This window comes from Thermobia domestica, chromosome 14, assembly GCF_964235325.1.
Source record: "Thermobia domestica chromosome 14, izTheDome1.hap1.1, whole genome shotgun sequence".
Taxonomy (NCBI): Eukaryota; Metazoa; Arthropoda; class Insecta; order Zygentoma; family Lepismatidae; genus Thermobia; species Thermobia domestica.
The window spans coordinates 31816771-31843397 of record NC_137467.1 but is presented as its reverse complement, the minus strand read 5'-3'; the positions used below and the strand labels follow the sequence as shown (position 1 = coordinate 31843397).

The following is a 26627-nucleotide window of genomic DNA, read 5'->3' as shown; positions in this document are numbered from 1 at the left end:
TGGAAAATTCAACTTGACGAAGAGATATATGGTTTATTACCCGCACCATAGACCACCTCATAAGCAATAAAACATTTCGTGGGTTTTGGAAACCGTTCTGGACATTGGTCACGATCTAAACAATTGTCGCCATAGCTCTTTTTCCATCAGAAGTGACAATCCAATGAAAAAATACTTCCTGGTTACTCCATACAATCAGAAAACAGCGCACTTTCAGATAGAAATCCTTATTAATCGGTATCAACTCACGTAACACTCATAAATTCAATTTTTTCACCTTACTGATTGCGCGGAGTCCCGAACGACAGTGATATGACATGTGCCTAACTTGTTTGTAATGGCACTAACACTTTTCTGAAGGCCTGCTTTCACGATGTTCTTGAGGAGTTAATCGAAATATTATGTTGGTCCGTGCCCACGAGTCTAGTTTTGCAATGCTCTGTCACCGAGATTAAATTTAACAAATCAACGGCGAATGATGCGTTAATTTGCTATTTCCGGCCCAATTGTTTCTACGACTTGCTATGCACAATATCCAAGTTTGAATTACGAGAAATTTCTCGCAATTGTGTGTTCTTATCGTGAACCTTCGTGCAGCTCTGTTTGACAGCACACTGCTTCCTGACTATTTGGATTTCCATACTGTTATGTGGAAGTGTATTGAGTTTTTACGTTAGGCACGTGACTCTTGTCCATCTATGTGCTGTGTTGCTGAGGTGAATTTTCCACCAAATTTCAAAGTCTACATTTCATTCGTACCAATCTAATATTATTATATATCATACTATATATACTGAAAGTTATCATTAGCTATATTTTACCATGACACGGATGTTTCATAACTTCTTGCATTCTTCTCTGCCAATGAGATGATTAGGAGCACAACAAAAATCATATACGAACTCGTCATAAATAGAAATCTGTTTAAGGGTACACAAAATGGCTTCTTGGTGATGACTGCTTCTGGAACTGCAAATAAATGAAACAAAAGATACCATAATATTATGAACAGTTATCAATGTCATGAATGTTTCTTAATTATTATTTATTTTATTTAATTTCTGAATTTATATACGCATTTTTCTTATAATCTAAATTTGAAAGCAAAACTGTCATATAATGAATACGGTATACTTCAATATACCTTCATTAGATAAAGTACATGTATAAGTTTTCAATTAGTAGTTTCGAAGATTTCACAGATATTTATAAATCTAATGTTAAACAACAAACATATAAAAGTTGGAATATTTTACCGAAAATTATTATTTTCTCTTTGAAATCATTCTTTTAAAAGTTACTTTATTAAATTAACCACTTTCATATTTCTATCATTGCTTTTTTTTATACCATACTTATCGAAAAATTTGGAATTCTTAACCGTTTCTCGATAGATTGTGTGTTATGCATTAGTAGTTAACAGCGTTTAATGTTATCACAGCAACACTTCCTACCAAGGGCGTCCATGTTGTGGTTTCCAAGGGGGGGCAAATATAAGCGAGGTTTCAAATATAGTTTCAAATTTTGATATAACTAATGTAAAAATTCTATTGGGCTTTCGATATTCCCAAGTACGATTTTCTCTTTGGGGGGGGGAGAGCGCCCCACCTTGCCCCCCTGATGGGCGCCCTTGCTTCCTACTATTCTTTTATAATAGCGTTTGGCTGGTAATTTATTAATTTATTGTTTATTCAGTGATGACCATCACTTTCATAATCTATGATCTATATTTCCCAAACTTCATGTTATGTTATACTTTTATGCTATGAGCTAATGCAATCAAATCAAGAACTATGAATGAAAAAAAAATCATCACTAATTTTATTAATGAAAATCATAAAGTCAGTTCTGTGGGTAAAACTTACAACGATATTGTATATTTATTTTATAATTTCTTCTATTTTTATATCTTGGTTTTGGGCAACGGTGCATAAAAGTACTCAATCTGTCGTGTAGAAGAAGAAAAAGAAAATAATTTATAGGTTGTTGATTCTAAATAGAAAGAAATAAGATTTAATCTCAATCGTTAAAAATATATGTTGGTTTTATAGGTGTAATATGCGTTTATTTAAAAACGTTGCCATGACAACTGAAAAAGAAAAGTAAAGTATAATTAATGAAGTTTTGGAGAATAAAGGTAATAGTGATATAATTTGTCGTGCCTGATTTAATGTGATTTGATCATTTTGACATATTTTAGGAATTACACGGACTGTGGGCTGAAATGTAACGTAAAATCTATGTATAATATAAATTGATCGTTATATTATAAATGGTGGTTCCTATATACGTTACAAACTGAACGAAGATTTTTGTAATATTTTAGATTTTGTATACGTGCATAATATTATTTTTAAAATCACAAGGACAGGATTTGTAATCCTTCTTAAATTTTGGAAGCAGAAGCAAGGATTTTGCAAATAGTTGAAAAGCACCTGTGGTGATATAACGGTGTTTGTCACTAGATAAAAGTAATTAACATTTCGGATAAAATCAAGAAAAATTGAAAGCAAACTTTAGGGTGAATTAGACTTCAAAATACTTCTTATTTTTCCATCATTAGATAAAAACGATATTTTGTCATTATCACTTTCCTAAGATTTTTAAACTTTAAAATACTACAATATAATGTTCTTTTAGCAAATTAGAAAGGAAAACTAGTTGAAACAAACAAGGACAATAATTCATACAAAAAGACCAGATTTTCAACCGAAAAATCATCCTGTACCAAATCTTGGAGTCGCAATGGAGAAGTCTCCAAGAAGTTTCCACGAACGCAAAAATTTCAAATACAGAAAGAAAGACCACTGACTGGTCAAAGCTAAACTTCATCTGCAGTAGGCAAAGTATGACAATACAAAACTGAAACTGTCTATTTGCATGTGACATAATTTTGGGAGATCTCTAAAGTGACACGCGGATTTTGAATACTTAAATATTCAGCTTATAATCGGGCTAGTATTGAGTAAGTTTATAAATTATTTGTTATGTAATTAAGCTTACATAACGTGTCAAATGTCGATCTGAATTCCATTAAATGTTTGCAGTTAAGTGACTACATGGTTACAAAAGACATCCACTATACTAATATACTTCCTTTCTATATGTACCAGTTCCTCTGTAAATCATTTGGGTCATCAATAAAATATTGTCATTCATGACAGTAAGAGATTGTAACCACCTTTCGTTTAATTTCACTCTTTAATTTGATTTACGAATTCAGTGTTTCATTTTAGTAAGTGATATAACACAATTTAATTTGATCTTTATTTCGATAATATTTTATTCCTTTTTGTTCTTATGCTACACTAACCGTACGATGAATATAGTGTATGAAACTAAAAATAAACTTACCCAGAATATATAAAACGGAGATGAGAGGCATAAAGAGCATACAAAACATGATATGAAGAATTTTTCTATAAAATGAAAAATGCCACCATTTTGGCATATTTCGTGTCCATTCAGATCTTAAAACTTGTTGGCAATTAGCATGAGTCACAAACTGAAAATAAAAGGGAGAATTACATGTCACATAATGTTAGACACATTACATAGAGATATTATAAATATTTATTGCAAATAGTTACTACAACTTTTTTTTGATGTGAATGCATTTGTTGCCATCTGTAGTTTATTCCCATTGTTGCCAATTCGGTAGTTGATTCAGTTATCCTAAATTAATAGCTAATTTTAATTATCAAACACTACTTCGTGATTGTGAAATTATTTATTTTTAAAAATATTTTTCTTCACAAAAATTAAAAATAAGTAAAATTAAATGTACTTTTGGAAACAAATTACAAATTTTGAACTTCTAAAAATTACCCAACATTCGTAAATTATAAATCAATCATATCTCTTTTTGTTATTTTCTTTGCTTTTTTTTCTCTGCAAAATATTTTACAATTTTGACGAAGTTTAAACTTCTGTTAATGATAAAAATTGCCGAATTGTTTAAATGTTTTTGCTGAATTGATAATCTCAGCTTAAATTTTGATCAGTTTCAATTCGGAAAATCTCTCTCCAGATGCCACAATCACTGAGATTGTCAAGTAAAGCGTATATTGCGATGCATTTTTGTATATATTTGACAACCGAGAGCATATTACACTCTATCACGGGGCTCAATTTGTATTAATCAGTCCAATCAGCGTAAGTCCGGCCCTGAATAGAAGGGCCTATGTACAAACTTGTGCGTCAGCACTGCTTAACTGCTTATAAGAAAAACAAGCATTATGTAATACGAGAGGAATCCAAAAGAAACCGGATTGAAAGTACGCGGCCGTTTCTGGGCATACTAGAGAGTTCTTTACGCTAGGTGGGTCTAGTAGACACCTTTCCAAATCAGAGGCTCAAGCAGCGACTGCGTAAGAGGTTAACGTTTGTCGTAGTGTTGTTTTTCGTAACTATTCTCGTTTGCCGCCCGCAAAATCGTTACGGCAAATTTAAAGAAACAAAGAGTGTGTTTGAAAGTTTGTTTCTTGCTTGAAAAATCGGCAACGGAAGGTTACCAAAAGCTTCAACAGGCTTTCAAGAAGGACACTATGAGCCGTAGCACCCTACACTACTCGCAGACACACTACTCGTGGATCCAATAGTAACACGTACGCTACAACACTTGTATTTCCATTCTTCTACCTCGTCCCCTGTCCTACTTTGCGCTATCTGTTTCTCCCTGTCGTTTCTACGATTGTAAAAGCGTGCTGTTACGTCATACATTGGCCAGTTGAAAATAACTAGTTATTAACGGGAGCTTCAGAATCGCATTCAAAAGTGAAGAAAGAAATAAAGAAATAAACCTCTTTAAGTCTATAGTTGATGGCTACATGAAGACGACAGTAAGTGTGAGGTCTTGGATCTTCGCAGCCAGGCTTCTGTTTGAGAATGATTTGTACTTCTTTCGTAGTTCTGCATTGGTCCAATAAATTCACTGCAAAACGCGTACAGTTTGAAGACATTTTCAGGTACTCCTTCTGCAAATAAAGAAATAACGATAACAATAAAGAGAAATGTAATTACAGAATACTTGAAAAGAGTTGACAACTGCTAAGTTTTTGAAGAAAAGCAATTTCAAATCCTTACTGATATACTTGTCACTTATATCGGTTTTACTTTTGGATTTTTTTTAAGGATTACATTTTTTTCATGAAATGAAAAGGGAACATAAAACTACATTTTTAGACCTATACTATAGCATTGTGACTTAACGTAAGTGACTTATTTATATTTTTAACACTTCCCCTCCATGTTCCCTGAGGACAATATTTGTAAATAATCATCTGCAATATTTCAAAGCCTAATCGAAATTAGGCTTTCTGAGAATAACACGTTGTGAATTTTACGTGTTACTAGTTCTTCTTATGTATTTTATTAACTGAACATTCTCATATAATTGTGTATCTTTCGACAGACTTACATAACATATTTCATTAATTAAACATCTATAGAGTCGTACAATGATATGAAATAAAATTTTAGTTTAACGTCCCATGGTTACTAAGCCAAAGGATTCGGACGATTAATGAAAATTAATGCTAGTGAAATATATTTTTCTGTGTTCTCCCACCGGGAATTGAACCCCGGACCACATGCACCAAAGGCGCACGTGCTAGCCACGAGTTCAGCGAGGAAGGCTTCTTAGAATTGTGTATCGGCCATCACATTTACATTACATATTTTATTAATTGAACACTCTTAGAATTGTGTATCATTCGTTAAACTTACATAAAATGTTTTATTGGAGAAAATTAATGTAAAGTGATATATGGTATAGATTTAAATACAATGGCTCCAATTAGCAAGCTAATTTAACACAAATTATTTTTTTTATTATTATTAACTATCTGCCCTCAAGGAATATGAAGGTGTGTTGAAAATATAGCATTGTTAGCTAGAAATATATATATATATATATATATATATATATATATATATATATATATATATGCGTGTGTGTGTGTGTGTGTGTGTGTCGAAATGTGTATTTATATAAAAACACATTCTTTCTCTAAATCTTTCAATTAACCCACAGAACATGATAGAATCTACTTTAAACATCTTTAGGTAAAAAAAAAAAAAAAAAAAAAAAAACCTCCGAAAACGGAAGTAAATTATACGAGTGTGAACTCTCTCTCAACCTCACTTGTGCCATGATTATGTTATATTGTTCGGTGCGAATCATTTACAAAGGGATGAAGAGACAACTAGTGAAATAATTTAATTCAAGCCAGAATACTAAATTATACTGCGTACTGTTGTGAGAACATTACAGTTTAAACAAGGGTATGTGGCATTTTCCCAACCCACCGAGAAGCGAACCCGGTCTCCTCACGCCAAATCCGCGTATGCTAACCACTTAGCCACGAGGAAGCTCGAATTCGTTCAAGAGTTATCATGCAGAATTATGGACAGACGAACATACTAAGAACATAACCTTTTAAGTCTCATACGTGATCCTAATAATAAACATTAAGCTATATAGATTAGTTTTGGTTTCCGATAAGTTTTAGGGGCCCATACACGCAGACACATGCATGAAGAAATCTTCCAACATGCATGAAAAGATGATAAAACCACGGACAAGTTGATCATGTATGGCCTCGTTCATGCATGTTGAAAGTTTTCAAAATCTTCTGTAAACATGCATGATGGTTTTGCCGTTCTTCATGCATGTTTACCGTGTATGTGCTCTTTCATGGAAGTTGGTTGTTTTATATTTAGGTCCGCCAATCATGACAGCGGAAGAAATCACGTGACTCTTTCCTTCGATTCTTTCTTCTAGTAAGTTGGACAGCAAGTTGGTACTTGTGTGGGCAAAAAATTCTTCCAACATGCATGATGAAACAAATCTTTCAAATCTTTGTGGTCCAGGGTTTTGAAATGGGAAATAGACAATCTCAGACCTAAGGATGATTTACCTTTTACTATTAGGATCACGAAAATGGGATTTGAGTCAAAGGTAGTAGAAGTTACAAATCTCGTCGTTAGATGGCAGTAAACATCTTACAACAGCTAACATCTACCGGACTAAATTGGAACTTCTAGTGCATGATCCATTTTACTGTTTACCAAAGCTTCCCTTTTGGAAGGTAAGATGCAATGGCCTTCAAAATATCATATAAATAAACGAAGTATACATACATGCAAGGATGTAGCCAGGGGGGCATCGGGGCCAGCCCCCCCTCAAATGGTTTCCTGCCCCTCCAAATGACCAGCTTTTAAAACATCATAGTAAAATTATCTCGCTTCATTCATTTAAAAGTAACAAAGTTTATTGACAATTAATAATTTACGGTAAAATAGTATGGAGAAATATTGTTTTACCATACCGATCGAAAAATAGGATACTTTTTTGTGACAGCAGATTACACAATTTACTGCGATTTATATTTGACAGTTTGAAGACAAACATTTCAACAAGGTACTATAAATACAGGCATAAAACAAAGGTACTAAACTAATTTGTAAGTACAGCATATTTTTATATGCTTTAACAAGTGTTTTAAAAGACATAGAGGATGGAAAATTTGGTGAGAAACAATGTTTTTATTTAATTTGGATTTCATTCGCTCTCTCTTTTATTTCTACTCAGTGTAATAAAATATTTTTTTTAGTCACGGATAATAAATAAATATTTTTGTCAGGAAACCCTAAAGAAATTAAGTGAAATTTCAAATAAAATCAATCTTGTGTAGATAGGTTCTGTATACAAGGTCTTAAATTTAAATATAAAGATAACCAAGAAAAGTTTTGTTGCTTTTTCACCCACCACCTTCGAACATCGATATATCACCTAACCTGGAAGATCAAAAATAGTCCCCATCAGCATCTACGACCTTCTGAAAACGTTCTAGGAGGCCATGGAATCCATCGCGGTAGAACTTGGTGGGCCGTGAAACGAAAAAGGTATCAGGTGCATTTTGGACTTTTACTAGATATTTGAACTGACGTCCTCTAAGGTGATTGCCCAAAGAATGGAACAGGTGATAATCGGACGGTGCAATACCCGGGGAACAGTGGTTAAAGTAAGCCGGTATGAGCCGGTTATGCATCCGAAAGTTAGAAAATCGGCCGGTATGGCATACCGTTAAAAGTAACGGATTTAAATTGAAATTTACATGTATATAAAAAAGCAATTTTTACACATAGAAAGGCGTACGATGTTAGCATAGAGTCAACAAATATGTTTGTACTATCAAAAATGTCCTTGCTGCTGCTTCGAAAGTAAATAACAGTGATGATTAGCAATATTTAAATTTTCCATATTATTGAATGGAATACAATACATTACAATGGAATACAACGGAAAACAATATTCATTGAATACTTGAAGAGTTTGTTTTCAAAACGTCTTTTGTCCATTTTTGATTTAAAATTCAGATAGTGAGTAAATTAAAATTTATTTATTAATTTTTGCTGTTACTTAGTTTCAAAATCCATAGTCAAACTGAAAATATTTTTCTTAAGGATTTCGAAATTAAATCACAGTAATTATAGCTAAAATTAAAAAAAAAAAAATCTAGTTTAAGCCTTACCTCAATTTGAGTTAAAAATGGGCAAGGGACGTTTTAAAAATGAACTCTTCATTTTATACATATTTATTTCTCTTAAGCTGATGATAGTGGGCAGTAAAACATTTACATATTAGTCCTCATTTACTCCCTTTCTCTCTTTCTATAGATTTTTCACGTCAAAAATTGTGCAAAAATGCCAGAAGTAGAGATACTCTTTAGGGTTCTGTCAATATTACTGCTCTAAGTGGTCATTTTTGTTCCATACCGTCACCTCATCTGATGTCACTTTAAGCACTGCCGGGGAATATAGTGGTTGCAATATTGTTTCCCACCCAAGGCGGAGAATGGTGTCCTGAGTCATCCTAGCCACGTGGGACTTAGCGTTGTTCCGTAAACGAGGACCCATTTGCAATTCAGAAGTGATGGCTCCAGAATTTTGAGTTTTTCTTGAGCACAGCTCAACTGCTGACACTACACAGTTGCATTGATACGCTGACCAGCTGGTAGCAGTTCCCGATGCATGATGCACCAAACACAGAGAAGGGCTTTCTTCTGGTACAGTGATGGTTTCTGCTGTTTTGGAATCGCTTCATGGGATGCTAACCAATGATGACGGCGCCATGGAGCTTCGTATAGGACCCACTTTTTATCACATGTTTAGCCCTGTCCAGAAATGGCTCCGAAATAGTAAATAAACACAGGCGACTGCCGCGTTGCCTTCTGGCTCGGAATCAAAACATGTGAGACCGATCGACCCAACTTGTAGTGCTTCCCAAGTTAATGGATGTGCTGCCGAATGGTTTCTCCACACACTGAATTGTAGTCCCAGTTCCTCTTTGTACATGTGTTGGTCTTCCGGCACGTGGTGTTTTCGGGTATTTCATCATCGTCCTTAACTTGTTAAACCATCGCTGCACTGTTCGCGTCGTCACGACACCCTCACCAAAGGCCTGGCATATCTTCTGTCCCGCTACAGCGTCTGGTCCCGGACAGTAGTTCTTGATTAAGCATAATAAAAACTATCTTGAATAATAATAATAATAATAATAATAATAATAATAATAATAATAATAATAATAATAATAATAATAATAATAATAATAATAATAATAATAATAATAATAAGAAGAAGAAGAAGAAGAAGAAGAAGCTAAAATAGTGTTTTTAGTTTTCCAGAAGGAAACCAAAATTTTCCTTTCCTTCAGGCCTCAAAAACACTAGAAGCAACACATTTTTTGGCTTTGTACATTGTAGCTGCCCCCCCCTGAAAAACGACGGCCCCCCCTACACAAACCTGTGGCTACACCCCTGCATACATGTATATACCAAAGAATATTACAAAGACATTTAAGCAGGGCATTAAGGCAAAGAGAAATTATGTCAGTGTTACCTTATACTCAGGTAACATATAAGCCAGTTTCTTCGTTTCCATGCCAAGATCAAAGGCCTTTAAAATAGGATCGGCAGAAGTGAGTGCTATATACACAGGACTTGTAAGAGCTTCATAGGTATGTAGTCTTGCCATTGAACTGTATAAGCCTTCGCCCGTGGTCCAAAGATCTTTGCACTCTGGTTGGGTACATTGGCCTATTGAATATAATGAAATAGAATAGAATAGAATATTGCATTATCATTAAGCATTACAAGAAACAAACGAATTAATTAATATATAGTTAAGGTAATGATTAATTATAGTAATACGATATTAAGTGATAGTTAATATAATGAACTAAATATAGTAAACAAATATAGTAAACAGGTATAGTAAATCTATTTATAATACAATAACATCTCACTCTGTGAGAAACGTTAATTGCTAATAGTTATCAATCGTCGTTCCGCCACGTTTCCTATCAGCCTTTGTTTGAAAATAAACAGTGATGATGGTGTACTTGAACTTCTTTACTGTTTATTATTAAGTCAAGGGCTGCTGGGTAAGTCTTTCCTTTAGGCAATTCATTCATTATTTCGATTCTTTCGATTCAGTGATTGATTCTTTCGGTTCAGATATTTGGTTCACTTCATTCTGGTAATAATTGTTGATGGAGTGGTGCATGATGGGAATGAAATATGGCACGGAGTTGAATGGTATATTTGAGATTTGAATATTTTAAATTGCAAATCTTATATTTGATGAGTTATTTTCTCAGGAATTTCTCTTTTATTTTAGGACTCACTCAGGGAAGTAATGCTCCCGGAAGTAGGAAGTACATACACGGTTCTGATTGGTTCGCGTTATCCGTTTCTTGGCACGTAGCGTACATATAGCAGAAATCCAAACGCTTGCTGCTGTCAGCCCTCATCGCCGAGCGTGACAGCGCAACGTGCTAGTAATGGAAATCTTTTTTTGGCGTGAGTTCAAACCCTGCCCAAGGAAAGTGTTTTAAAAAAATTTCTTAACACTTTTTCCGTTAAAATAATATGATAATAATACTCAAAAATATTATTTACTTACTTTCGTGCAGATAAGTAGTAGTACTAGTAGTACCGTAGTAGTAGTAGGAGGAGGAGGGGGAGGAGGAGGGGGGGCGATTTCGAAGCACCGCAGGGCTCGTTTAGTCCCACCTTGACCCCCATGATATAAATTTTGTGATCAACTTAAAACAGCTAGCGAGGGTATCGCGTAAAACAGCTGGCTAAGTAGCGCGCGAAAAAGTTACTTCCCGAAGTATTACTCTCCCGAGCGGGTCGTTTTATTTTATCTTATTTAAATTGTCAAGTTAAATTTGCAAAGCAGAAGAGAATTGCTTCAATTTTTTTTTCAGTGTGGGTGAGAAGTATTTAATATTTAAGAGGCATGCAGCTGAATTGTTTCATCTATATAATGTTTAGGTTATGTTGTAATAAATTTTAATTTTTACATAGAATACCAGTTAATGTTTGGATGGTCATAAATGAATGAAAATTCATGTATTTCACTTGCCTCATAAATGAATGAAAATTCATGTATTTCACTTGCTTTTGGTACAAAAAATCCGACATAATGGTTAGTTTCAGGTTTTTCAGAATTTTGTTCTATAACTTACTGGAGTTGGGGAATATGGTGGTTCCTGGTGTAGTATTTTCGTTTATTGTTTTAAACGTTGAATATTTGTAATATTGATTAATTTAGGAATATTCAAAGAGTGAAAGTTAAGATAGTAATATTTTTTGTTACATCAAAAACAATGTTTTAAATAATTAGTGAAGGAAAGACAACAGGAACCAAAATGATTCCTAACCCGATTCAGTTTCGGAGGAACTGGTTCCTCTGAACATTAAAGGGAGTATTGCGAGGAATCAGTTCCTTTGGAATCGGAATCAGACTCATTGAACGAATCAAAAATGAATGAATTGCCTAAAAGAAAAAAATTGCCAATCGTTTTAGCTATTTTAAGTGTAGTAGTAAAAGTTGCTTCAAGAAACATTTATTAAAGAATATTGTAAGGGTTTTTGCAGTTGGTTTATGGTAGTGCTTCTGACAAAGTTGTTGGGCATATCAAATATATGTCGCATATTCTCACTTTCTATAGGATTGAAATAATTTTGGAATTCTTTTTCTTCTAGACTGGTTTTCAGACAAGTATTGGTAGACAGGATTCAGTTAATCAAGTCATTAATGATTAATTAGAAAATCAGTAGATCATAACCAATAAGCATTGTTTTAAGCGTTCTTTAATATAAGTTTAAGGAAAAGCAATATCTATAACTTATTTAGTTAACACATTTACATTTTGCTAGCTATGAAAGGATTTTTCCACACTCTAAGTATAATACAATGATTATCTCCTTGTACATCTGTTTCTTCCTTACAAGGGTTACTTTTTTAATAATTTACGCCAGAACTCTTGACATATTAAACATCTTAGATACTAATACTTACACCCTGGTCTATGTGGTTCTTTAATAGTATCTCCTGCTTGGATTAACATTTCTACCAGTTGATAATTGTTATTTCGTGCAGCGACCATCAGTGGCGTCAGGTCTGGGCTAAAGAGATTGCTACGAGCCTGTGGGATGGCGCCATTTCCTGATGAACTTGATTCCGGAGTCTCCTCTCCTCGTAACCTAAGTTGACACAAAATAATATCAAATATATTACTACATTTATTCACTTCCATAAGAGGTGAACGGTATAAAATATATCAATCTATAGTTTCACTACGATTTAGTAAACTCCAGAAACTGTGTTTGGTTTGATCAATCTAAAGGCACAGTACGGCTTAGTTATCTCTAAAAACCGTGTATTGTTTTATCAACCTAAAGGAACAGTGCGGCTTAGTTATCTCTAGAAACCGCGTATTGTTTTATCAGTCTAAAGGTACAGTGCGACTTAGTTATCTCTAGAAACCGTGTTGTCTCTAGTTGTCTCTAGATAACAACAATGAAGCAAGTTAATTTTCCGTCATGATAACGTTCCAGCACACTGAACGCGTCCAGCACTTGGTGGACGAATACCTTGCAGTCTTTGAACTCTCCGGACTTTGCTCAAGATAATAAATACCTGTTCTTCCAGGTCAGACGCTTAATCAAGGCCTCAACAAAAGTAGTAACGATGTGGGTGATACGCGCTGTACATAATATTACCTAAAATAGCCTTTAGACACTTTTAATAAATAGTACGAACACTGGAAGAAGTGCGTCACTCAGGGGCGTCATTTCACACTTCGCTTGAGGGGGGCAAGAGCACCACCGACATAAGATTTTTACGTTTTGTACTAGTATATTAGTAGACAACCGATTAAGGTATATGTATTCCTCAAACTCTTAGGGGGGGCAATTGCCCCCTCCTGCCCTCCCTAAATGACGCCCCTGGCGTCACTCTCCTAAAGTTTACTTCGATGTTCTAAAGGCAATGTTCAGTAAAAGTTTGTACTCTCCTAAATAATAAATGTTCACAAATCATTTTACTGAACATTGATATCATCTTACGATGATTTCTGTAAACGCTCCGGATGTTAGCCTATTCAGTAAAAACTTACACTTTTTAAGTAACATGTGTTTTCACAAATCACTTTGCTGAATGTCAACATTACTTTATTGAGAACTATGTTTCGAGAAGAATTTTTTATTTTATATACGTATATCCCAATAATATGGTAAATTTTAAAATTTTTGAAAGCTGTTAATTCTAACTTGAAATGTTCATGGTAAAAACTATACACAAATAAGTGTTTATGCTGCGTATGTGTTTAGTGCAGTATTGCAAACATTCCTTTTCTTGTGTATTTTTTTTTTAAATGTGCTACAATCCATAACAAAAATAACATATTAGTAAGCATTCATAAACTGAAAATTTGACAATTTTCCAGGTCGTATAGTTGAGAAAAAAATCATCCATATGTCTGACAATAAATAAAATTCTTATTAGGTGGAGGAACGGAATCAGTAGGACAGTTCTAATTTGAGGTAGAAGAAAATCTTGATTCGATCCTAGCCCATGTAAATTTGGGATGGACAACATATTTTTTGTATATTTTCTCGGGTTCCTCTTTTGATTCGATCCTAGCCCATGTAAATTTGAGATGAACAACATCTTTTTTTGTGAATTCTCTCTGGTTCTTCCTCACTTTTGTATTCCACCTATTTTACCATAGTCCTTCATTACTTGTGTTTTTCATCCTTCCCCTTTCGGTTAAAGGGCATGACCGTAGGATAATAAACTAAAGATCTGACTATTTATCTTATTAAAGAGCAGTATCGTACGTAGGAATTTATTTCGGGAAGTGTCCAAACTCAATATGAGGGTAGTTTATATTAAAATTTTTAAAATTGCTCCTAAAATTAGGCTAAATTTACGCAAAAGACGAAATTTCTGGGAGGGTCCGGACCCACAGGACCCACCCCCTGCGTAGGTCCTGTTAGAGAGACTTGAAATTAGTGAGATTCTGACTCCTCAATACCCTTGCCCCTCCTCTGGATGGTCTTGCACTGTGCTTCTTCTGGATTAATATAGAATACGTACCTGTTTAGTCTTATTTTACGTGGCGAAGTTAAGGCTAATCATGCCTTCTCTCACACTTGATCATGCAATATTCAGGATTAATATTACAATGACAAGTATTTTTTACAATGATACTTGAAATGGCACACATTGACATGACAATAAAAATTACAATCAGACCCTCATTCACTCTCTCTCTCACACACACACACACACACACACACACACACACATATATATATATATATATATATATACGGTGTAATAAAAATGCATGGTCAAAAGTGACGAGATGATTGCAGAAATCCAAATAAGTAAAAATTTTCCTATAAACATGCGTCCAATGCCGCTTCGTTTCCGAGATACAAGGTGTTCAAATGTTGAGTCCCCTCACTATGGGAAAGTGAATTGAAATGTTCAATATTACAGGAATAATGCAATCAAGTGGAATTATGCCTGTGCAAATATAATACATTTACACTAACATAGAGAATGAAACTAATTAACATTTGAGATTATTTGGTTGACAATGTTGCCAACCTGGTACAAAGTATTATGTTTTCAAATAGTACTAGACGTCCACACGTTAGCATATGATTACTGATATCAAAACGTTCCTAAACATAGGACGCTGTCTTCCGAAGTTTATGTATGTATAAACGAACACTGTGGCCTCCATCGAATATCTTTCTCGATTACTTATCTTTGGAAACATGCAATAGTTGTGATCTATGAACCGTGTGAGCCATTAATTGACTTCAAACTTGGACGCCTTGACTTTCGAAAATGAAACGGAATCTGCCTCATGTTTAGGAACATTTTGATATCAGGACTCATATGCTAAACATGTGGACGTCTAGTGCTATTTGAAAACATAACACTTTGTATCACGTTGGCTACACTGACAACCCGCTAACCTCAAATATTGATTAGTTTTATTCTCTATTTAGTGTAAATGTATTTGTACAGGCATAATTCCACTTGATTGTATTATTCCTGTAATATTGAACATTTTCATTCAATTTCCCATAGTGAGCCATTGGAGGAACTCGACATTTGAACACCCTGTATCTTGGAAACGAAGCGTCATCGGACCCATGTTCATAGGAACATTTTTACTTATTTGGATGTCTACAATCACCTCATCACTTTCGGCCATGCATTTATGTTACATCCTGTATATCACACGCACTCAAAGATTACGGTATTACAAATAAACATATAATATATTCAGATACATTTAGAGAATAAAAGAATAAATAAAAGGTAAGAAGAATAAAAATCAGTATTTCTGTCAGATATCAGTAAGCCCAGAGAGAGACTCACGGATGGTCCGACTTCTTAGATAGATTGATTGAGCGAGATTGTCGTGTGCTGGGTGGAAGGTCATTCCATGCACCCTGATCTTGCATTCTGATCGTGATGAGCATTTAATGGTTCCAATCATTGAAATAAGTAGAAAAGTTATTGAAAGCGCCAAATCTTAAAGAAAAGTGTGAGTCAATGCAAACAACGTCTATTTGCAAGCTTTAGAAGACCCAGCTTTCTGTATCTGGAGTTAAATGATTTGATCGCTTGAGATATAGGCATTTTGGATACGTTACAAACGGTACACTAATTCTTCATTTCAGTCTGATAGAGTTACATCACATATTCAAAGTGAGGAAATATTAGAGGTTTTACAAACAGTAACTTTGTTTCAGTAGGTAGAAATCATTCTTACATACAGTGTTGATGTTTGGTTTCTACTGAAGAAAAGAAATTGGTCTATCATTATCCCGAGATATACAAAGAGAGATTGTACTCTTTGAACTAATTGGAAACAGGAAGAAGCTGTGAATACACTGATACAACTCTATTAGTTATTAGTAGCCTAGTCTGTGGAATTTTAGTTCTAAAACGTATGCTTATAAGAAGTTTAAAATAGGTGTATTCAAAGCGGGAAATTAGTCTTCAGAAACAGAGAAACATGTTTGAAAAAAAAAATAGAAAGTAAATTATACAAGAAATGTTTGCTCCTGAGGTTTCATTCTTCATTTTAGATTGGTTTTAAGATCAAACCCACTCTCACACAGGAAGTATATAGTTTTAAAACTACACAGGCATAAAGGCCATTTTACGTTATGAAATCTTGTAACGATAATATGAATAGGCTAAATATGTAAATGTTGTCATGGACAGTGGTCCAGTACCGAAGATACCATATTCTTTTATGGCCAGACCTGTACAATTACGCTGTTAAGTTTTGTGGCCAAACAGATTTTTCCAGGCAGTTAAGATATAAAACATAAGGAAGCCATTATGAATGGATTTAAATTCAATTTACAAATAATAAATTTTATGAAAATATAAGGTGAATGTTGAAAAGTATTCGAAAATACGTAAATTTGAATCTATTTTATTCTATGAGTTATCATTGAACATTCATGGAGTAAATTACATCTTAAGCAGTTCAATAATCCTATTTTGACGAACTTAGGGCAAGTATGTAACTAACTGTTCCAGAATAGCTATATATAATAAATTAAATGTTACAATCTGTCCCAGTCGTGTCCCGTGCTGTCCTGATTCATCTGATTTTCCAAGGTATTTGTACATAATAGTGTCAATGGATGTTCACATCGGATGCATTTGACAAACATTGCGTAGTGTATAAAGTCCTTAAATTGTAGAATTGTATACATACATTTGGTATGATGGTTTAGACTAAAATTCTTGAACAATTTGTTCATTCGTGTATCGAACCCGATCATGAAAACAAATTTTCTTTTTTTACTTTTAGCTTTCAATAAGATATTTTATATAAAATTAGCAAAAATAAAAAGCCAAAAACTTTGAAATAAACTTTTTTTTGGAAAAAATAAAACATACATTACAACGATAACATGTATTAATCTTGCATTTACTTCTTTTATCTTATTTAATATTCAGAACAAAAATACTATTTGGTTTGGATAAGAGATGGTGCTGTAAACACTAAGTATTGGAGAGCTTTGCTCTCAACTTTTATTTAATTTTTACTATTTACAATTCATTACTTTGGACAATTTTATTATTTGTTACAATTTTTATACTAATTATTTGTTACTATTTTACATTTTCAACATGTTCATGCGCCGCTTATCCTTCTTAATTACATTAATAGTGTGATAAACAATTTTATTTAAAACAGGCAAATTCGGCCATCTTGGCTCGTACCATTTTAGTACATAATCATATTTCAAACAATTTATAATTAAAACAAATATAGTGACATAGTCCACAAGGCTCTAAGGCTGGGACTTCCTTTATAAATTTCCCGTAAGGGAGGTAACTGAAAGAAAAAGAAAAAAATACTATTTTATCTGGCACTAGCTACAAATTAGAAGAAATGTGAAAAAAAAAACAAACATGAATAACCTTGATTTGTAAATGTTTTATTTTTCTGTCGCTAGATGTAAGTAAATGTTGGTTTACTTGTTGTTAGGACAGTAATCCGGTTGCTATGGTAACAGTCTCCATTACCAGGGATTTGTTTATAAGTAATTGTCAATATATCTGTGTTTGCTGCATACGGTGTGTTAAGTCCAAAAAGTGGCAAAATGGGTTATCACTGTAGCCAGGTTGAAAATTCAAAGAGCTACATGTGGGTTTAAGAGAGTAAGTCACATTCCAACTCTAAGCCAAGTTATAACATTGTGTTCCCAAGTGTTGAGAAAAAATAAGTCCTTAGTATGCAGGGTAAATGTGTTAAGTCCTTCATTAATACTTATCCAGCTGTACACGAACTTCTTTCAATTCCAAGACGGCAGGGTAGAGTGTGACTACACTTTCTGTGACTTAACCCCTTTTTCACAGCTGACATATGTCAAATTAATTTGATAGTTAACACTTGTCAGCACAGAGATCGCAATTGTATTTTTGTAAAGTTACTTTTAGCTCTGATCGGTATTGTAATTGAAAGCCAAGATCATTATTGTGTGAACCACTTTCAAACGATAGCGATCTTTTCATTGTAATTATTGTTCTTTTGAATAAAAGCGAAAATATTCCAAAATAAATTTGAAGTAAGGTTTAGCTGTGACTAACATTATTGTAGTTTGAAATATGTTTGATGAGATTGCAATAGCACGACTCAGTTGCTCTATGTCGTCTGCACGAGCGATCTGTAGCAGCATAAAGATTTAGATGGCAATCCCTTCGTTTGGAAACAAGTGAAATGGCTTCAGGACAGGAAAGCAGAACCTGGTATGATATTTTATAAAACATCACTGGATGAATAGGGGCCATTCAGAACTGTCGGTTTTAAAAGAAGAGGAAAGAATGCTGAATGTTTGAACCCACAATTAAGGTACAAAGAACCTAATCTGATTTCTGCTAAGAAGGAGGCTGATCTTCTAGATCTCCTTCAATTCATCTCACCTGTTTTTCACCACTTCTATGAGAACTTGGAAACATCCCATGACGTCGTGTATGTATACCCAGATCATGCTGATTGTGAAGAAAATGAGAACGGAGAAGATGCAACAAACAAAACTAATCAGAAAGGGACCGGCAGAAGAAAAATGTCGAGTTAAGAGTATAACTAGCGACAGGACAAAGGGGAGAAATAATTGGAAGTAACTGAAACCTAGAAACTTTGCGATAAAGAATTTACATTGTTAATTTATTGTGAGTACAAAGATTGTTTTGTCTAACTTATGAAGAAGTCAGTTTTATTTCCATGTTATTTTCTGTTCAAAATGCAATAAGGTGACAACATTATTTTGCAAATTATTCTATCTACACTCCAACTTGAAATGTGCAATGTTGTGTGTGTAAACCGTGTTAAGTACATCATTGTTTAGTGTAACATTTTTTATTCATAATAATATTGGTTGTATATTAGTCCTTTGTCATTGGTTTGAAACTACTTACCTGCTACTTTTGTTAGTTAATAATTGACTTATTGTGCATGTAAATATTTTTCTGACAATTTCGTTTACAAGCATCAGCACAAAATCTTTAAACCTATTTTTTCTCAAAATCAAGTTTTTGGACTCAACACACTGTACGCAGCAAACATAGATATAATTCAACATGACGCCATATACTGTAATATAGAAGTGTGTATTGAATTGTTGTGAAGCAATTAATAATATATTTTGAAATATAGTGCATTTCAATCCTTGTGATATCATCGTGAGATATCTTAAATAAATCGAACTGTGGCGTGGTGTCGTTATAACATCTAGTGATAATTAAGTGCGAAACATGCAACCACAACTTTACTTTGTGGTACCAGTGATAGGAATAAACTAGTTTTTTTTTTTAACCTAAATTTCTACAATTTCCTGATTAGTTAATTGCTGTCTTATTATCAATTTTCTTCCTTGTTTTAAGCTAAAATAGTTTTGAACAAAGAAACAATAATCTCAAGCAAGATGTGTTATAATAATTACTAAACATACCAACATCTTTCGCAAGGACTCTCTACATCTTGAGACCTAAGAAGATGAAACAAGAAAAATGGCATCATACCAATAATATGGGTACATAAAGATAACAAAGAATGTTACGAAATTGTCTTTAGTATATCCACGTTTGTAAAAGTGCTCTTAAAATTATTCGGATAATCACAGACTGTGAGGATTTTGTGACATGAAATAGTAATGGCAGAGTTAAATCTAATGGTTTAATTTCAAAATCATTAGTTGTTTTGTTCTGTCACGTACAGATTTTGTGCAGACGACACCTTCATATTGTAAAAGTCCTGCTAGTGCAGGAGTTGGTAGAGCTAGGTTGAATAAATCAGTCCGGAATTGACCCCCCACTACCGGTTTATTACAAAAATCCTCTAACAATAACAGTATTTACAGGAATACTTCAATACAATTTTCTCTATTGTGAGGTAGAAATTAGGTGCGTCCAAGGACAAGATCTCTGTAGGAAACCCCAATGCTCCAGGCAAGCAATGAGGGGTTTAGAGTCACACAGCCCCGACCCCGAAGCAAGCTAAGCAACTGTTGTTGGGATCCCGACAGAGCCCCGAAGTAGGCTAAGCGAAGAGGAAAGGAAAAACCTAGAGTCATGCAGCACACTAGAAGCTTTGAGGTTGGGTTTCTCCTAATGCTCCAGGCAAGCAAGAGGAGGGACAGACCAATCAAAGACTGATGCCTGTCCACTGGATGCTCTCCAATAAATAGGCGCTCCGGGCGGTGGTGATGCTGCTGTTTCCATGTTTCCAGGTAGTACTGGTAGTCCGTAGTATGCTTCTTGTAGTAATCACACGTGGTGTGTAGTACTCTAACGTAAATACACGTGGTTGATGTTTACAAACAGGAGCAGATGTCATTGTTTATAAACACTAGCACGTGGTACATTACAACATATTGCGCTTAGAGTATACTGTTTTAGAAATACGGTTTTCATCGATATCTGTGGAATACTATTTTAAATGCTTACACACTTCATAATCTGTATTTCCTGTAACGCATTACTTTATTAAGGTAAGTTTGTTCCTTGCAGACAAAAGAACCGGATAAGAGCGCTCCTACTTTTTCGAATATTCATGTTGGTATCTTGAAAATTGTTGCAATATTTGCTTCGTAGCGTGTCAAATGATACGTGAGCCTATTTGAGTTTACTTTCTGTTGTTGCGACTTCGTGAATAATATGAGGTCACGTTCGATCAGTGGTAGATCATTTACATCTGGTGCAGGGCCTGCCGTGGGGGAACGAGCGGGGCGACGGCCCTGGCCCCCGAAGTAAGGGGGGCGAAAAAATCGGGAGAAAAAGGGGCCAAAGAAAGGAAAAATTATTTGGAATATATGTATGGGGGCACCGTCGTATACTCTCGCCCCGGGCGCTGATTTTCCACGGCATGGCACTGATCTGGTGCGTGGTGTAACTGGTTTGATCCTAGTTTGCCCCATCGGGGCTTTTCAGTGGACATTAATGTATGCGTGAGATTTATAAGGGAGTCTGCTATGTCCTTCCAGTAATGTTGCTTCCTAACATGTCTTAGTCCCATGTCTTCATTTTATGCCCCCCCCCAAAAAAAACTCCTTTTTGTGCACTGTACATTGTATCTCATAGGTAATTAAAAAAACGGTGGCAATTTGTTTGCCAAGCCTCTATGTAAATTAATTTACACCTATAAAGTAAATATTACTAATACGAAGTGTTGTAAAATTACATTTTATCAATAAAAATATCATATTTTATTATAAATTTCTAAAAAAAAGGAATTTAATGTAAGAAAATGTATATCATCTTACAAAATGAAGGGAAAAAGATTTTACATTGATATTTGGCAATTTAATTATAGATTTTTTCAGTGTATAGAAGCATTGTACTTAAGTTTCTTTAAAATGTAATTGTCATTATTTTTTCTTTATTTTGCTTTCGATATGTTTGTGATATACAAAAAAGTGTTTTTTTTATTATTTCATGTCACGTAAAATAATAAAATAAATTAATAAATTAAATAAATAAATAAATTATTTTCTTTTTTCGCCGAAAGCGCTATAACAGAATTTGCAAATTGTTATGCAAAAAGCAACATGATTTTTTTTTTAATATCTCATGATTACACCCTTTAGGCTAAAAGAGGCTAATGATTAAAAGAAGAAAATGAATGTGAAATTATTTTTATGCGATCTCACCAAAAATCAAACCCGGGACTACATGGAGCAGAGACATACGCTCTAGCCAGGGTCGGATCCAGGATTTTCTGAGGGGGGTGTACCAATAACTACCAGTACATTTGAATTGAATTGAAACTTTTTAAAAATGTCTTTAGGTATCTGTGGTGTGAATGAGAAAATGTCCTGGAAATGCTAAGTGTCTGTTCTGGGTGAATCCTTTTCTTTCAATTTTTAGAAAATTGACTTAAACTATCGATTTTGCAAAACTTCTTTTTGTTTTAAGCCCAAACGGAAACATGACAGCAGAAATTTTTCGGAAACTGTTGCTATTTTCACTGCAAGCTTCTCATTTTAGGTAGTGTATATTTACAACGAAGAGGGGGTGCACATGAACCTTTGCACCCCCATAAATCCGGCCTTGGCTCTAGCCATAAGACCAGCGGGGAGAGCTGAAAGCACAATCTTAAAATCTTTTTTTTTTTTTTAAATAGACAACAACGCTGTTATTAATACATTTATTTATTTATTTCATAAGGACAACACAACAAACTTAATGCTCAGTTATATTGTCGTGCACGGAGGTTCAATTGCAGAGCACTTACCTCTGTTGCGTGGGACCCTTAGTTCGATCCCCGGCTAAGTAAGTGAGGTGGACAACATCGTGTCCGTGAGTTCTCTACGAGTATTCTCGTTCCCTAACAGGCATAATCACGGGAGTTGAGCAGAAAGATTTCATTTCATTTCATTTTACATTGTCGTCTACGACACACAAACGCATTTTAATAAACTTGAAACATACTTAGGTATCCTATTAGTCCAAACTTCTTCCTAATCCTGAAATTGAGTTTGATTATATGAAAATAAACATCATTCAAATTAAATTCAAAGTGGGTTGATGACCTTTATACCAAATCTAACAAGGAAATCTCTTAACAGGGCAACAAGCTACTATAAATGAAACCCTTACTTGCACATTAAGAAATACAAAAATCTTGTACGAAATAGCAGGAAGTCACGTGACCTGTTGCGTGTTGTTAAATCGCTGGTCTTTCATTAGCATAGCCCTCATTTCTCTGCTCTCGCGAACTACAATATTGATCAACAAAACACATCTTTGTCAGCAACAACTCTCGTGCTGGCTGCGTTCATCGCATCGCATCGCATCGATGGTTCGCTTTTTTTTTTCTCTAGCAGCTAATGGGCGCGTGTACAGAAGCGGATGTTGGGAGATTTCGTAGATCTAAAAAAGTACAAGCAGTGATTGTTTCAAAGGATAAGTCGTAATATTGTAGATATAAAGAAACATAATACAAGGCATTGATTTTTTAAAAGAAAGTTTACAGTCTGAGTCACAAACAATTCTCAGAGTTCAGACGTCAAAGACTCTTGAGAAGTCGATCTTTTTTTTTTTTTTTTTTTTTTTTTACAATTGTGCGCAATATCGCTTGCGAAACCTTCTAGTGTGTTATAAAATCTAACACGATGGATAATAATTTTCTGAGATATGTTTTCATTTGTAAACAAATCATTCCCGATTGCGTGATGTGATAGTGTACATAATAATACAAGCAGTTTTTTTAAGAGTTTTACCAAAACACCTTTATACACGTAATTTAATCTGCCCGTTCGTCCACGAGACAAAACATTTCCAGAATTACTGGATGGATCAACATCTATTTTAACCAGGATGCAGAGGATCATAAGTTAAGAATCTAGCTCGTTTATGGAGGTGACACTCATAACGGAAGTGGTAGAAATGAACCATTTCCGGTTTTAATCTTGATCACTATAAAGCAAAAACGGTAATAGATCGCAAGAAGCGATTCTCTGAAACTGATTGAAGACCCAAGAATAAATTTCATCTCAATTCTCAACTCGCTACTAATACCGGAAGTGTTACAAAATAATTATAACTTCCGGTTTTAATATTAATCTGCATAGAGGAAGAACAATAAGAGATACTTAGAACTTTTTTTAAAAAATCGATTTAGTGTTCTAATAAGGAACGGACATGAACGTGTCATCTGGACATCCGAATCAAACCTAGTCCATTCGATAAACATAAAAGATATGTTCATACACAAAAAAATTAGGTGCAATGGACAACGGAGTAAGTCCCTATGGAGCCCATTAAACCTGTTAGTATAAAGAAAATCGTAGACTCGCAGTTAAATAGCTATTGCATCAACACGGTTCATTGGAAAGTCATGGCTTTTAGTTCATTCTCTTCAGCATGAAACAAACTTTTCAGAAGTGCTACGTATTGGAGCCCATAACGTACTTGAACAGGGAAAATTGGAAGAATGTCGGGAAAATTCTCTCCAGAAATCCCTCCGATCAACTTTGGACCCTTTTGGAGTGGCCCCTGATAAAAGCACACAATCCAAATGTATCTATAAAAATATTATAATGGTTAGGAAAATAGTGTACAACGTTTTGTATTGATAGACAGAATAGATACGAGGAAAATAAGTGTATTGTTAAACAAGCTTTTCCTTCATATTTATTCCGTCTATTAATACAAAACTTAGTATACACAATTTCCTAACCCCTATAGTATTTTTAGAGATACATTTGGATTGTGTGCTTTTATCCGGGACCATTCCAGATGAGTCCAAGGTTGATGGGAGAGATTTCTGGAGGGAATTTTAACGACATTCTTCCAATTTTCCCTGTTCAAGTACGTTATGGGTTCCAATACATAACACCTCTGGAAAGCTTGTTTCATGCTGAAGATAATGAACTATAAATCACGATTTTCCAATGAAAGGTGTTGATGCAATAGGTATTTCACTGGGAGTCTACGATTTTCTTTATACTAACAGGATTAATGGGACCCAGGGACTTACTCCGTTGTCCATGGCATCTAATTTTTTGTGCATGAACATATCTTTGTTATGTTTATCGAATGGACTAGATTTGATTCGGATGACACGTTCATGTCCGTTCCTTGTAAGGATATGTATCATACTTTCTATTAACCCAGTACTGAAACCGGAAGTGACAAAAATAAACAAGTTCTGGTTTTAATGTTAATCGCTACGGAATAAAAACGATAACGGATAATGAGATGGGGTTTTGTACAATCAATTTAAGTGTCCCAAGAATATATCCCATCTCCACTGTAATACTACTTCCGGTTTTAACTGACCGCTATAGAGACACAACCGTAATAGATAGCGAGCTGTTTTCTGCAATCGATTAAGCGTCTCAATAATACATTTCATCTTCAGCCTTAACTCTTTTGGTTCACAGACCAAAAGTCCTTCATTTTGTATTTTTCCCCATCCGTTCTTTTGTTCAATCAACCAACCAAACACTTAGTGTAACAGCTCTTGGCGTATACAAAAACATTATAAATTCCAATATTGGTCATGATTTCGAAAATATCTATGTAGAACACTCTTAGACTTGTTTCAAGTCTCAGATCTTTATCATTCTTATTCAAAAGATATACTCAATCAAACTTTGAGTCGCGCAATTTTACGAGCACACTATATATGAGATGCTCTTAGTTAGCCTGAGTTAGATTGCAATAACGGCATTCATCCGGTACTTGGTTCTCTTTAGTTCAGCCTACCTTTGTAACAGTATACCGTTACACTGTGTAAAGTTTTTTTCTGGAAAACCAGACACCTTACAAATTGAAACAGAGGATAGAAGCTATAATAGGTCTAATAATAAAATAGGTAAAGTCTAAAAGAAAATTTCTCAGAGATTGTTTTAACTAAATTCAATCGAATGAATACAAATGAAAACGAAGTAGACTGTTGAACGTACTACAACTGTTCAGATCCTCCTTTTAAACTTCTGATCTTGTCTCATATAGCCTCGCTGTTGACAAAGGACTCAAGTATGAATCAATCAATCAATCAATCAACTGTAGAAAAAATGTATAGAAAAGTGTTAACAGTGTATAAGTAGTCACCAACCGACGAGTTGGTATACCTGTAAAAACTATCTACGTTCTCAATATTGCCTGTATGAACGTGAGGTTTGCTCGAACTGTCCCTTGCTCTGTCTATCTACTTTACTGAGAATGCGACACGCAAATTATGGTATCATAGATAATCCAGTTAGGCTGTTTGGTGGACAGGTGTTTAACACAGTAGTTCCTGTATAAGTCGTAGTTTTGGGTTTGACCTCCAGATGAGGCCGCAAAAGCACATATAAACAAGAAGCAGTGCCACGAGTACATCACGTTAAAGAGTTTGGTTCTCACAGCATGACATTTTCTTAATTAATATTGAAACTGGAAGTTATAGTCAGTTCTACCACTTTCAGTTTTAGGATTAAGATCAGTGTTGAGATGGAACATATCTTTAAGATGCTTAATTGATTTCAGAAAAAAACACTTCTCGCTATATATCTTACCGTTTTTACTGCATAGTGATCAATATTGAAACCGGAAGTGGATGATTTGTGCCACTTCCGCTTTGAATAGAGTGTTAAGAAAGAAGATGGTACCTTTTCTTAGAATGCTAAATAGAACCGCTATCTATTATCGTTTTTGCTCTATGTAGCTCAATATTGAAACCGGAAGTTGTAGTGGATTTCTATCACTTCCGGTTTTAGTACAGT

The 26627-nt window shown here is 34.5% G+C and overlaps 1 protein-coding gene across 2 annotated transcripts in view; it reads right to left on the bottom strand.

The window, feature by feature from the left end:
- The window catches only part of LOC145670585 (short transient receptor potential channel 5-like), a 119585-nt gene that overhangs the window by 36063 nt on the left and 56895 nt on the right, over positions 1-26627 (bottom strand). For both annotated transcript variants that reach the window (XM_081739385.1, XM_081739386.1), the window contains exons 3-7: positions 12379-12563; positions 9907-10103; positions 4803-4976; positions 3355-3505; positions 822-969 (exon numbers count right to left, since the gene is read on the bottom strand). In XM_081739385.1, coding sequence (XP_081595511.1) covers positions 822-969; positions 3355-3505; positions 4803-4976; positions 9907-10103; positions 12379-12563 — 855 coding nt within the window. The remainder of the gene's footprint in view (positions 1-821; positions 970-3354; positions 3506-4802; positions 4977-9906; positions 10104-12378; positions 12564-26627) is intronic.